The following is a 14138-nucleotide window of genomic DNA, read 5'->3' as shown; positions in this document are numbered from 1 at the left end:
TATATAGATACAGTGATATATTGTACATCTTCAGTATGAGAAAACAAATTGGATACCCTGACACTAAAATAAGTGAACACTGGCTAAACTTTATATAATTGAAGTTATCTGTAACAATTCACAGAATAATAATATTCCTAATATTTTAGAATTTACGTAATTTAAGTAAACCAATCACACCTGCTGTAAACTGGTTTATTTACTTAACGTCAGTGCTAAAACGTTAGGCGTGACAGATTACTTAATTTTTTTTTAGTTAAGACTGTGTTCACTTTTTAACAGTTTATGGAATTCTAATTCGAACATTTCCAACTTATTTTTGATAGCACAAATCAGTCTAATGAACCAAAAAGGCAGACATACAGGTACTCACGGCAGAGGGAAATCACTTCTTCTTCTCAGCCGCGTCTTCTCTGACCATTCGCCCTCAGGATAGCCGGATGCTAATCCGGCGCGTCGGCGCGTCGGCGCGTCTGCGGGACGCGGCAGCTGCGCGCGCAACACGTGCGGCAGAAGATGCTGCGCCCGACGCGCGGCACGGGATTGGCCGGCAGATGGACTAATAAACACACAAGTGAATAAAAACTCACCGGTGTCGACGGGCGAGGTGTGTTTGTTTTAGCGTTCGTTTATTCATTCGTTGCTTGGGTGTTTGCTTCTTTAATACTTTAGGTGTTTTAAATCCCGTCAAAAACAGCAACAGTCATGATTCTTCATTTAACCTCAGACGAAATACATTAGTCTGCCAGTTTTCCTGTGTCTCTGACAAGAATTGATTGAGTGCGTTACTTGGTGATTACGATCACATAAGTCTGGTTGTTTTTTTAAAAAACGCTTTTCTGACCACCTCGAGCCACCGTAGTTCTGTGGCCGGTTCTGTCATGGCTGCCTCCACAATGTGCGCTGTCGTCGTCGCCGCCTTAAACCGAACACACGCCCGTGGTTCCGCTGTCGCAGGACTCCAATCTTTTGTCAGACGTGTCGCATATTCAACAGTTGTAAACAGAAGCAATGGTAAGTGTGAATGTTTACGCAGTTTTTGAACGAGATTCGCTATATCTTTACATTAGCAATCTTGCTAAATCCAGTGTGGTCACCTTGGCTGTCACACCAAGCTCGTCCGCGGTGTGTTTTCAGGTAGATTTCTTTATGGTTGTGTTTTAAGCAGTTGTATCTTATGTTTTGCACAATAAAGAAGAGGCTTTACCTAGTTAAATGACTACTTAGCAGAATAACAATTCTACCTCTATGGTTTCCAGAAAGAGGCAACAGAGGACCTAGGAGACCAAGGAGGGAGGTATGTTCCTTTAGTTTTATATATATATATATATAACACCACCAATGGCGCATGTTTGCTACAGGCCGGGCCGTCCAGGACGGAGAAAATGCCAGTAGATCAAGACTGGACAGCAGTGTATCCCACTGCAGCGCCATTCAAGCCCTCCGCCATCCCTTTACCTGTGCGGATGGGCTACCCAGTGAAGCGAGGAGTACCTCCAGACAAGAGAGGCAACCTGGAGCTCATCAAGGTGCAACTGCATGTTTAAAACCACTTTCGCTTGTAGACACATCTACGATAGCCGCATATTATACAATCTTGCCACGTGCCTTGTTTTAGATGTGCCAAATGAAATATTTTGAGCCGCATACCCATTTGCTGTAAATATACAATCAGTGTACAATATGTGTGGAAAGATCAGTTTCAATCATAAGGATGATGGCATCATCATGATATTTATACAGATTACTGGTATGTTTTACTCCAAGTCATAGTCTGGATTATGAGTGTTTTTCACCTCCAGATGGACCAACTATAATCATACTGCTTGCAAATTGCTATCGCATCAGCTTAAAAGATTACTTAACAAACAGCTATTTTTTTAAACCAGCAGGTTAATAATTTAACATATATTTTTGGAATTGTTTAGTGTGGCTCTGCTGTGCTGACAATTTTTTTTTTTTCTGTAGATTCCAAACTTTTTGCATTTAACACCAGCTGCCATAAAGAAGCATTGCGAGGCCCTGAAAGGCAAGATGCTGTTTTGAATCTCCTGGTTTACTTTGTGCTGTTGAATTCTCAAATGAATTGAGTATTTTCACATCATCATATTATTTTATGTTTTGTATGTTTTCTGAAAAAAACATTTGTGAATACATGAAACAAGTATGACTGATGCCAGAAGTAATTGGAATAGCATGTGCAGTTTTGACTAGTGAAGTAGGTTAAGATGACGCTGTAGAATCCAATAATGAAAAAGAAAAAAAACATTATCCCTATTCTCTCTGGTGTCAACAGATTTCTGCACAGAGTGGCCAGCCGGTTTGGATACTGATGATAAATGTGAGCAGCACTTCCCTGTACAGGTGGAAACCAAAGCCTTTGTATCTGCTGGTACTTCCCTACGGAATCCGGACGCCCGCGTGGTCACGTTGAAAGTAAGTGTTGAGGTGACTGACTAAATTTATCTGATGTAGAAATAGGATTACTGTTAAAGTGAAGCATGTTGATTTTCAGTGAAATGTGAATTTAAGGCAAATCCCCTATAATTAGAGGTATTTACAGAAGAGAGGCTGTCACATTAATGAGTTGTCTGGCTTCTGTGACCTGCTAATCCTGATTCATGGTCTGTCGTGATACAGTGTCACCCACGACATGGGCAGTTTTCATGGCAAAGCATAGACTATAGATAGATTCATATTTCCAAAAACAGTATTTGTGTTTTAGTCGAAGGGATTAAGCAACCAAAAAATTATTTGGGCTGTGACCCCAATCGAAATCTCTTTTGGTCAGAATGCATCTGTCACAACCTCCAGCCCCCACCATCTTCACTGCTCTTACACATACTTCAACTCAGACTTATTGGCATGCTTTTTGAGTATTTCACTCTTATATGAGATTATATATTTTTTCACTAATATTCTGGGCTTGCGTGTTTTAAATGAAATGTCTGGAGAAAAAGCATTTTTTTATTTCGTTATTTCAGCTGACAGGTCACTGGATCACCGGCCATCTGCTCTAATGACACTTCCTGATAGATTACGAAGTAGGAATTATTGAAGCAGGAATTATTGCAACCATTAATCCCACTGGATTAGTCTGAGAAGTTGTGCATGGTTGGGGGGTGGAGCGTTGAGAAGAGCGGCAAGACACCCAGACCCCCCCACCCCCCACACAGAGGATTGGCATCTGTCATTAAAAACAACAGTCCTTCAGCCTTCTCTGACTTTTAATAAAGCTGTTGACTTTTTTTTTTTTTTTTTCTTCATACATTTAGAATTCATATAATCTTTTCCCCGAACAGATGAAGTGAATGATTTCCACTAACATATTTAAGTTAGAAGTGAATGAGAATAGAAAATATGTGAAGATGAATCTGGCACTCAACTAGTCTGAAGAAGGCTTCTTCAATCAGTGCCACTGTTTTTAGCAGTGCTAAGATAATTGGGTTTTCTAATTATCAGTATACCTTTTAAAGGAACATTTGAGCGGTCATGTAAATACGGCAGTAGGCTGTAGACTTTCCCTGGCCACTTAAAAGGCCTTGTAATGGGATAGTGACGTCTTCATCACACTCTAACTGATTCCGTGAAAGCCCATACATCGCGTTTCAAACAAAAGAGCCTTGGCTTGCCTGACCTCAGGGCACCCTTTCGTGCAAGTGTGTGTGCATACATTAAATACAACACTTCTGCGTGGGAGGCTCATAATGCTCTACTCACAAAGCTTTGCAACCCATCAGGGGGCCGTAGACTTTTGAGATATAGCTTGTCATGAATCTACAATGTGAAAATAGATGCCGAAGTGCCATTTTTGCGATTCTGTTTCACTGGTGCATGTGATTTGGTTTGTCCAGGTGAAACTGTCCAGCCTGAATTTGGATGAACATGCTAGGAAAAAGATGATCAAACTGGTCGGGGAGCGGTACTGCAAAGAGACAGACACCCTCACCATCACAACTGACAGGTAATTGCCAGCAAAGTTGGCTGTATAAGCGGCTTGCTCCAGTGCTATTTAGACCAGTATCCTTCTGCAGATTGGATGTATGTTTCCTTTCCTTAATGGGTTCAGTTCATATATGCAAAGTTAGGTTTATTGTATTGCATTTACCCTACCAGTTAAATGTTTGGACACACTATGATTACTACAAAATAATTGTTTATGTAATAAATAAACAAAAAGATGAACATTTGATTCTCTCCTAATCAGGGAGCTTTTGCTGTGATGACAGCATTTCATACTCTTGGCTTCTCTCCACCACCTTAAGTTAAACAACAGGGACTGTTTTAACACTTCCTGATCATTCACTCACGTGAATCTCAAGTGGCTTTTGATGATTACAATAGTGAACAAAGCACCCATGAACGTGCTTCCCTTTTTCCTGCTACAAAAAATACTAATACACTTACTGTAGAGTTAAATGTCTCACTCAGGGACACAGTGGTAGTAAGGAGGGTTTGAACCTGTGATGTTTTTTGTTTTTTTTGGTTCATCGACGAGTGAGTTACCCACTTGGCTTCTACTATTGCTAATTATGGGGTGATTTTTAATAATAGATTATCATACAATTAATCACATCCTATTTTGTTCTTTCCAGTTGCCCCCTGGAGAAACAGAACTATGACTATGCCATGTACCTCTTGACTGTGCTGTATCATGAATCCTGGGTAAGTCATGTATAGAAATACATAATAGAATTTAGACGGGCTGTTTTTATCTGCACCACCAGCACATCCAGGTAAAATACTGGCACTTGAGACTGTGATGCATCAGCAGGTGGTAGCAAGAGCTTAGTATACATTAAAGGCCTTTTAAATCCACACCACAGTATTTCTGTAGCTTTTCACGGAATACATGAATATTTCAGGAACCCCCTTCATGTCTGCTGTGGACCCCTCTGCTATGAAATGTGACCGCTGGATTAGATGAAAGCCCCATTTTCTTGATTGGTGTTCCGTGTCCCATACCACCCTAGAGGCACCAGGGTGACTTATTCCAAAGAGATATTATATTTGCTAGTTATTAAAATGTTTACCACTACTTCTTCATTCAGGTATACTGTAAATCATAGAGCTGTCCTGACTTTCTTTTATGACTTGAAGAGAAATGCAGTTAACCATAAATAATAATTGCACTGAACCAAATGCAATCAACGACTTGTGTTTATCACATTCATGCAGTTTTCTTAAGACTTCAGCTGCATTTTAAATTTATCTAAGATTGGCTTTCCATTCCATTCTTACCATTCAAATTCCAGCAAATAAATGTGTACAGATACAAGATTTGTATTTCGATTGGAGCAAAGTGAGGTTAAAAAAAATGCATCTTGTTCATTTAAAAAAAGAATGTGTCATGGGATTATAGGAATTAAAAAGTCAATGTAATAAATTAAGGTAGAATTATGCATTAAAATAAGAGGCAAATGCAATGCATGTAGATTTTGATCAAAATCCCCAAGTCCAATATCCGAAGCAGCAGGAGAGTGGAAAGCGAACCCAGAGGCAGCGTTTGCCGTACACTAAAATGAATCAGTGTCATGTCGGCAGAAGTGTTCGCTTCATTCTTTCCGTTCACTAAGACGGTAACCAGATATGCATTTAATAATTCAGCGAACACCTCCAAAGGCGTTTGACTCAATTGGCAGATTACACGCTATCCCTGTCGCAACAATGCGTGCGCCATGTCCGAGGAGAGCTCATGTCATGCTAATTAGCGTGAAACACTTTGTCTGCGTTGTGTGGCATTTGGATGAACTGGCGTCTGTGAGCAGTCACTGTGTGAGCGAGTCACTGTGTCACCGGCATTTCCTCTAGAACCAAAGCCAATTGAAACCCGCTCCGGTGTCTGTGGCAAGAGCCTGCTAATCCCTGAGGCGGTCCTTGAGAAGGATGGGGGAAAAAAGATCAATTAGGTTTACAAGTAGCTAGCTGTTTTCGTACGAGAGTGCCACCACAGGGGTGAGGTTTGGTTAGAGAAAGACCAGGGATGCTTTTTGGTTTGTTGACAACGTGTCTGTGCTGGGAAGCGTATCGCTGTCCGCTGCCCTTTAGCACGCACAATGGCAGGTACAGTGTTGCCCACGGCCTGAACACCGGGTGACTGCAGGGACCAGGGGGGCGGAAGACTCGCCCACAATGGGGCCGATTGTCTGTACCCGTAGGGGCGAGTCTATCTTCTTGCACCTCTGAGACTTGCTGTGCTGCTGTGTGCTAATCCTGCAATGCTGCTGAAACAAACAGGTGATGGAGCCACACAGACCAGACAGACGGATCTATCAGCTTTCTTCACCGCTCCGCCAGGTCCTCACGGCCTAAGTGCTCAATTATGAACGAGTCCTTAAATGTTAAATGGCAATCACTTGAATTACTCTAATACCCTCCAAATAGCTTCTGTCACCGGAGGCGTAATTTGCCTTTTTTGTCGATGAGTTGGCCTGATTGTAATTGGATTGTTGAGTAACAGCTGTCTTGTTGGATGCAGCAGAATGCCGTGATGGTTCCTGACCGAGGTGCCGAGGCTGAAAGGTCGAGGGGGTGGGTGGTTACAGAAGGGCCCTCCTCGTGCATCTGCAGGACCCTATAGATGTAATGACTGTCATTAGCCCTAAACACCTGGGCTGCCGAGAGGGCTTCATTCCGCCGAGTCGAGCACAAAGGGCTTTTTGTCTGCAGGAGAATGCGTGCAGGGGGCTGACAGAGCTCATCGTATGGGGAAACAGTATCGCTGTGAGAGGGGCTCCTCAAAGAAAGATTGGGGGGACGGGGAAGCAGCTCTTGACCTTTGGAACGTGCCTTCGGTTCGGGATTATCTCAAGCTTCGCCACTTTCGCTGTCTCAATGGATACATCTTGATGATCCTGCCCCTAAGCAACCTCTCACGTTGAACCATGTCTGTGATTAGAATTAACGTCAGAGAACGCCACGATTTCAAATAGATGTCATTAATCGTTTCACGGTATATTAACTCATTTATTACATTGTGTAGTCTAGACATTTCAGGGATTTTAGCCCTTGGTTCTTCTACCTTGCTCTTTGTACAAATGAATTCCATTATCAAGCCCATAATCTCTAGACATGTTTATAGCCCAGCTCATTTGAAGTAAATGAAGCAGTATTATTTTTTTACTCTTATTTCTAGTGGAAATCTGACTTGAGGTTGTGGAAATGTAAGACACTGAGAAGTTAAATGCTTTTGCGTAACAATGTCATGTTATCAACCTTCCTTAGAAAGTTGAGGCCTGGGAGGCTGAGAAGACCCGTGCAGACATGGAGGAGTACGACTGGGAGGGCAGCACATCCCAGAAGAACATTTTGGAGACATTGCTGCGCATGAGAGTGGCTGGAGAGGCTGAGGAAGATGGCAGTGTGGCGAGGAAAGAGCTGCTGGGACGGCCGGAGGTGCAGGAATACAGAGATTCGGTCACCCGTCTGAAGAATGAGGGCGAGTCGGAGAGCAGTATGCTGCAGTACAGAGAAGCTGTGAAAAAGCTGCTCAGCCTATAAAACAAGACGGTCCTGAAAAGTTTACGAACGGCAAGAGCATTCTGTATGTACATGCACACCTCATCAATACTTCCATTTCCAGTCAAGTGCTTGTAAGTAATAAATTGTTAAACTGAAATGGTCATGCTGTCCCATTTTGAAAGTTATGCTTTGTTTAAATAAATAAAGGTTGTCCTGCAGAAAGAGCTTCTTTCAGGGATGATCACGTAGCCTCTGGTCTGGTGCGAGAAAGCAGACACCCGATGCATGAAAGCAGCGGTTCCAGCACTTTCCCTTTGGTCGGCGGAAGCAGAACCAAGAGACGATTCAGGCCCGGCGCACAGAGCCGTCCTGGTGCTGCTTGCAGAACAGACCGGGGTTTGTTAACCGTCCCGGTCTTGCTTGGAAGCCCCCATCCGAATACTTAGAGCACACACAAGCCTCGCTCTATTGAGCGCACCCTCTTCTGTTTGATCTCACTGAACTGCGCTAGGGCACAGGTCTGCCAAGCCGGGGCGGGTCACCATCCTGCTGATTTAATGACCTCGCTCCAAGCACCATAACTGTACCCAAACACTCAGCTCGTCGTCCAAAATGCATTCCTTTACCTTCCTTTGTTGTTTGAGAGTAATTTCACAGCCAGATAGGTCATCCAATGGATATCTTTTTATTAAAAGTTGACTACAAGGTAACTATTACTAAACACCACTATCAATAAAATGAATACCATGGTGAACAAAAAGAATTGAACACACTGATTGTACCAGGTTTAGTAAAATAATAAAGCTCTGCAGTGACTATTTTGCAAGGAGGGTATTTGTTTGCTTGTGTCTTTCCATAAATTAAGTTGGTAAAACAAAAAGAGACACAACCATTAATGAAGTGTTGTGGAATGAGGAAGAATGAGGAAGTAGTTTGCCTCTCATTTAAGAAAAAAAAAAATCACAAAACTTATAAAATCAATTTAAGATAGTGTTCTGGTTGACAGAAAGTATTACACACTAACAAAATAACATGTTTTTTCTTGTTTTATCGATTTTTTTATATAAATCCTGAGGACACCTTACTTTCAATAGTACAGTGTTTGATAATAGTGCTGGAGCTCATCCTGGGGTTCCAATCCACCGACTGTATCAAACAACATATAACAACAATGGGAGGTGCCCATGGCAATGATTATTTTATCCCATTCCTGTCCACACATCCACAATCCTCCATGTTTTTCCATTCTCTATAGTCCCAATTCACAGAGAATGGCAGTGGTCGTCAAAAAGATGATGTCAAAAGTGAAGTGATTGTCATTGTGATACACTGCAGCACAGCACACGGTGACACAACGAAATGTGTCCTCTGCATTTAACCCATCACCCTGAGTGAGTAGTGGGCAGCCATGACAGGCACCCTGGGAGCAGTGTGTGGGGACGGCGCTTTGCTCGGTGGCACCTCAGTGGCACCTTGGCAGTTCGGAATAATGTGCAAACCCAATTACGGGTCCGTTTTCTTACCCGCTGGTTATGTTTTGGTGGGACAATGCCCACAAATAAACATGACTTTTGATTATAAGTTTGTTCTATGAATTCCATGAATTCTAGCAAGCTAGAATAGATACTGTGCTTCTCCGTAACTTCTCAACGTTCAAGACTGATAACTATCTGTAGCTAAAAAAAAAAAACCCAGACATTTCTTGCTCACTTTATGTGATATATATATATATATATATGTGAAATTTTCCTGATAACTCATGTGCTCTCTCTAACAATTACATATTTAACGAGACGCATTGATCCCCGCTTCCCGGCCCAGGTGGTCCTGTAGTAGCCCTTCCTCCTGCGCCGGCCACGCCAGCTAGCCGCCAGCACGATGGTGCAGCAGCAGCTCACCAACACGGCCGAACACGTGGCCACAGCCACCAGCAAGGTGTTGGCCACTAGGTGCCATGCCGAGGTCAGGTCTCCCGGGTCTGGAGTTTCTGCCGTGTTGTTCCTGCTCAGTGACACCTTGGTGTCATTGGGGTGGAACTTGCCCCCCTCAATGTTGGCGGGGGCTAGAAATGTAGCGTTGCTCTGGTTGTTGGCCAGCTGAGACGTGGAAGTGTTCAGGACCGCTGAGGTTGGCGTTGGAGGTACTGGGGTCGAGTGGTGACCAGCAGTGGTTGGTGGGTGGTTAACTTGGAGAGGAGCTGGTGAGATATGTCTGGCAGATGAGAATGTTTGAGTTGTGCTTGGAGCAGTTGTGTTTGAAGATTCCGACGTCATATTTTGGAAGAATTGCCCTGTGGTTTCTGGAGGTGGAGTATTTTGGGTCATATTTTTAATAGCGGATGTTATGTGCAGTGAAGACAAAGTGCTTCTCTTGCTAAAGCCTGAAGGGTGGGTGCTGGTTGTCTTGGTGGTAGATGGTGAATCATTGCTACCCTTTAAAAGGGTTGGAATGGTTGACAGTCTGGTGGAGGCCAATTGGGGATAAGTGGAGTTCTCCTGGGTGGTAGACGTTGTCTGAACCGCTGCTGACGTCGGTGGCTGTGCAGGAGGAGCAGGCGGAGGGTTGAACTGACGCTTGTCTGCAGTCATGGTCTCAGAGGCATTGAGCCTGGAGGAGGTGATGTGTGGCCACACACGCAGATTGGAAGTGAAGTATTTCCCAAAGACCAACAGGTCCGGATCCACACCTGAGGCAGAGTTCACCAGTAGTCAGTTCACACTCCCAGTTTCAGTGCTGTTGAAAAATCCTACCTTGATGGTTCAACAGTGTTGGGTAATGGGGCACATTAAGTATAATTTATTTTGATAATAGTCTTTCAAGGCCTGTCAGAAATGCTTAAAGTTTAGTTTGATTAATATTTTATTAGGATAAATCCTAACAGAATCGAATGGTTTTTTAGTATTAGGTAACCTAATTAAACACCAGCCGAGGTTGTATTCAAGGCAATTTTTACTGAATAATTATAGCTTCAGTCCAATTAAAGCAAGTGTGTTGGTCATTTGTAACAGATGGGTTTACACACATGACTTTGGGTTGTGAAGTGAAGTGAAGTGATTGTCACATGTGATACACAGCAGCACAACACACGGTGCACACAGTGAAATTTGTCCTCTACATTTAACCCATCACCCTGAGTGAGCAGTGGGCAGCCAAGACACTGCTCCTGCCCAGTTGCTGTCAAAATTTTCATGCTGAGTACAATATTTGACAATATATATACATATTCTACAACTTGTACAAATAACACTTACACACATCCTTACACATTGTTGTAGATTTTGTTGTTGCTGTTTTCTTCTACTCTGTACTTGAGAGACCCCATCTACTGGAATCAAATTCCTTGTATGTGTATGTAAATTCCTTGCACATACTTGACCAATAAACACGATTCTGATTCTGATTCTGATTGACTCATTATGACCAGCATTAAAAAATATATTTTTTAATTGAATATTTGCTTGTTTTTTACTGTTAATATCACAAACACACAAATGTTATATTTAATTGCTCAAGGCCAGTGGTCAGAACCACTAGATGGAGTACCACAGTTTAAGAACCAAGGATTAAGTGAACACCAAAAAAACCCACATGCAGGCGAATTATGGCACACATGGCCTTCCATACATTCTGCACCAAAAAAAAAAACTCACAAAGAAAAAACTCACCCTTGGTGACATTGTAGAGGATGACATCCCCCCTCTGCCTGAGAATGCAGCTTTCAAGCGATGGGCAGTGCAGGTGGAAACAGTTGATACTCTCCTGGGTCGTGTTGTAGTGGAACACGGCCAGGTTACAAGAGACTGGAGTGACAAAGTTGATGCACTTCATACCTTTCCACACATTTGCACGGTTGTTTAAAACGTCGACCGAAGCCACTGTAGCATCAATATTCACATGTTTTTTTTTTTTTAAATAGGTTGTTCTTGTTCTTTGTTACTGCACCACGCATCACATGCACGCACAGGACGCTCGGTTTACGCGCGTTACGTTAACTCACAGTTCCGGGTGAGGCAGCAGGTCCTGCTGCACTTCAGCGCGCTCTCCTCCGGGTAGAACTTCAGCAGCTGGGCGCCTCTCCTCTGCGACTCGCCAATGTCGATCAGCAGCCCCGGGAAGCGGCGGATCCAGCAGTTCTTGTAGTACGACGTCGGCGGGCACTTGGGCTGCGCGTAGCGCGCCACGCTCAGCACTGTCAGCAGCCACCATGCGACAACCATCGCGCCACCGTCCGGGAGTCAAGTCATTTTAAAGCCAACTAAAACCAAGCGAGGGGAAGGGAGAAAGGGGAGCTGGAGACAGCAGCGCGCTGAACGCCCGTCTGCCAGCTTCTGGATCCGACTTCACCTGTTTTCCTCCCTCACCGCCCCCGTTATCAAGGCTCATCGCTTTCGGACTGTCCCTGGTGTTGACTCCTCGGTGGATGGGCTGAGCAACTCATAACGTTCGGACCTGGCCAATGACCAAATAATGATAATGTGCAAATTGCATTCACTTTCCTATTCTGTAGACATCAAATATATCTTAGAATTTCTGGCATGTACAGTACAGGCCAAAAGTTTGGACCCACCTTCTCATTTAATGTCTTTTCTTTTTTTTTTCATGACCATTTGCATTGGTAGATTCTCACTGAAGGCATCAAAACTATGAATGAACACATGTGGAGTTATGTACTTAACAAAAAGTGGAGACCTGAACTCCACAGCTCCACCGGACTTGAACCCAGCCGAGATGGTTTGGGGTGAGCTGGACCGCAGAGTGAAGGCAAAGGGGCCAACAAGTGCTAAACACCCCTGGGAACTCCTTCAAGACTGTTGGAAAAGCATTTCAGGTGACGACCTCTTGAAGCTCATCGAGAGAATGCCAAGAGTGTGCAAAGCAGTAATAAGAGCAAAGAATATAAAATATGTTTTCTGTTATTTCACCTTTTTGTTAAGTACATAACTCCACATGTGTTCATTCGTAGTTTTGATGCCTTCAGTGAGAATCTACCAATGCAAATGGTCATGAAAATAAAGAAAACACATTTAATGAGAAGGTGTGTCCAAACCTTTGGCCTGCACTGTATGTTTATGCAAGCTGGATTTTAAAAAATTATGTAAAGTTATTCATTACCGAACTGCCCTGCAACTGGGGGGGAGACAATTAATGTCTCTACATGTGGCCATTCTTGACCTGATCTGTGATTTGCTGCCAGGTTCCACCCGGTTTAATAAATTCTTCAGAATGGCATGCTGATAATAAAATTAAGGTCCTGGACGTGGGCATGTACTTCCAGGTTTTGAACCCTTGCTGAGGTCCTTTCCTGGGGCAGGCTCCACGTGGAATGCAGCCTTTTGTGTTTGTAATGAGAAACTTGTCTGTTTTTGTGACGGGAGCCATTCGAGACTGGATTACCATAATTGTTGAAGCCCAGACTCATGGAAATTAGATTATAATAATGGCCCCTTTTCTCCTCTGTTCAGAGTTGCTTTTGTAAGCAGACGTCTTCGGGTCACCAGCTGGTGTTTTGGCCAGAGAGAAATGAAATTCATTGTGAATGGCTTGAGTAGCCCTTAGTTTGTCTGGGCTCAGTCTAGAATGGATACAAAACACAGCGTTTGCACAAGCCTTGGACCAGGACCTGCATGGTAAGGATCAGGGATCAGGGAGCCCTGCCCAGAGCACATTCTCCACTGACCTGGCCTGGACACCCAGAGTCAATTAACACTCTGCATTGCTTCACAATGACAATCGCTTCACTTTCACTATTGCGCCGTCACCCTTGTAGTAGTAGCATAGCTACACTTGTCTGAATGCCCTTACATCCTGCATCTGTGCTAAACTCAGATGCTCCACAACCTACCAATATTAACACTTTATATGCATTTTTTAAATAGGATCTTAAGTATACATTGCATTACTCCATCCATTATATTGTACAAGCTTGACAAACACCAATGGCCAGAACCTTGAGGGTGTTACCTACTTGGCCAATGAGGATGATTCAGAATTTATTACAATGCAAATACTTTCAGTTTATTTACTGCAAACTTGTCACACCTTTTCCTTCGTCATTTTCACTTTTACTCAAGTCCTGCAAGTAATTTTAAGTGATTATTTTTTATTTAGGAAATGATTAACTAAAAAGGACTCTTACATACACTTACTTTAAAAAAGCATTTGGTTCTGAGTGTGTTTTAAAGATTGGGTCTTATTGATATTTAAAGCACTTATGTTAGTCGCTGTGGATAAGAGCATCTTCTGAAAGCTCTACGTGTAAATAATGACTATAATAAAACTATAAGAAGACAAAGCCCTTATTCGCCTGCCAAGGGTGCACGCGATTTAGCATTAAAAGTACAGGTTTTCAGGATATTATTTACATTTACAGCATTTATCAGACGCCCTTATCCAGAGCGACTTACAATCAGTATTTACAGTTACAGTCTCCCTGTAGTATGTGGGATTCGAACCCGGGTCTTCTGGTTCATAGGCGAGTGTGTTACCCACTAGGCTACTACCACCGGATATTATGATTAAAGGACAGTTCAAAGTTGCACATTTTAAACATTAAATGTCTGTGTGAAAATCCACTCACTTGCCTGTCCCATTACGCAATTCCACTAGGTGGCGGTGTCACCTTTCTCTCTCACTAAATACATTCATCCAACGTCCTGCAAGGTTCTTGTTGTGGTGTT

General features: G+C 43.1%; 3 protein-coding genes across 4 annotated transcripts in view; 1 reads left to right on the top strand and 2 right to left on the bottom strand.

The window, feature by feature from the left end:
• kcnq1.2 (potassium voltage-gated channel, KQT-like subfamily, member 1.2) overlaps positions 1-461 on the bottom strand; it is a 105132-nt gene extending 104671 nt beyond the window's left edge. Inside the window, exon 1 of one of the 2 annotated variants that reach the window (XM_028957884.1) lies at positions 364-461. The gene's annotated coding sequence lies outside the window, so the exon portion shown is untranslated. The remainder of the gene's footprint in view (positions 1-363) is intronic. The other variant, XM_028957885.1, reaches the window with a different exon arrangement.
• Positions 462-862: 401 nt separating this feature from the next.
• Positions 863-7683, top strand: mrps35 (mitochondrial ribosomal protein S35). Its single transcript, XM_028959184.1, has 8 exons — positions 863-1014; positions 1260-1297; positions 1362-1529; positions 1969-2029; positions 2297-2436; positions 3855-3964; positions 4596-4665; positions 7225-7683. The coding sequence occupies exons 1-8, from the start codon at positions 882-884 to the stop codon at positions 7498-7500; spliced, it is 996 nt and encodes a 331-aa protein (XP_028815017.1). The 5' UTR covers positions 863-881; the 3' UTR covers positions 7501-7683.
• Positions 7684-8278: 595 nt separating this feature from the next.
• Positions 8279-11794, bottom strand: mansc4 (MANSC domain containing 4). Its single transcript, XM_028959183.1, has 3 exons — positions 11459-11794; positions 11127-11261; positions 8279-10147 (listed from the first exon to the last, which is right to left on the bottom strand). The coding sequence occupies exons 1-3, from the start codon at positions 11676-11678 to the stop codon at positions 9219-9221; spliced, it is 1284 nt and encodes a 427-aa protein (XP_028815016.1). The 5' UTR covers positions 11679-11794; the 3' UTR covers positions 8279-9218.
• Between the last annotated feature and the right edge of the window lie 2344 nt (positions 11795-14138).

The sequence above is a fragment of the Denticeps clupeoides genome, chromosome 17 (genome assembly GCF_900700375.1).
Source record: "Denticeps clupeoides chromosome 17, fDenClu1.1, whole genome shotgun sequence".
Lineage (NCBI taxonomy): Eukaryota > Metazoa > Chordata > Actinopteri > Clupeiformes > Denticipitidae > Denticeps > Denticeps clupeoides.
This window is presented reverse-complemented; position numbering and strand designations above follow the sequence as displayed.

What these genes read in the sequence shown, in the direction of transcription:
- mrps35 (XM_028959184.1), top strand. Translation starts at nt 882, where the DNA reads ATGGCTGCCTCCACAATGTGCGCTGTCGTCGTCGCCGCCTTAAACCGA. An exon ending in GCATTGCGAGGCCCTGAAAG is followed by an intron (nt 2,030 to 2,296) that starts GCAAGATGCTGT and finishes TGGTGTCAACAG; the next exon opens with ATTTCTGCACAGAGTGGCCA. An exon ending in TGCTGTATCATGAATCCTGG is followed by an intron (nt 4,666 to 7,224) that starts GTAAGTCATGTA and finishes AACCTTCCTTAG; the next exon opens with AAAGTTGAGGCCTGGGAGGC.
- mansc4 (XM_028959183.1), bottom strand. Translation starts at nt 11,678, where the DNA reads ATGGTTGTCGCATGGTGGCTGCTGACAGTGCTGAGCGTGGCGCGCTAC. An exon ending in CTGCTGCCTCACCCGGAACT is followed by an intron (nt 11,262 to 11,458) that starts GTGAGTTAACGT and finishes TTGTCACTCCAG; the next exon opens with TCTCTTGTAACCTGGCCGTG. An exon ending in CCTCTACAATGTCACCAAGG is followed by an intron (nt 10,148 to 11,126) that starts GTGAGTTTTTTC and finishes ACTCTGCCTCAG; the next exon opens with GTGTGGATCCGGACCTGTTG.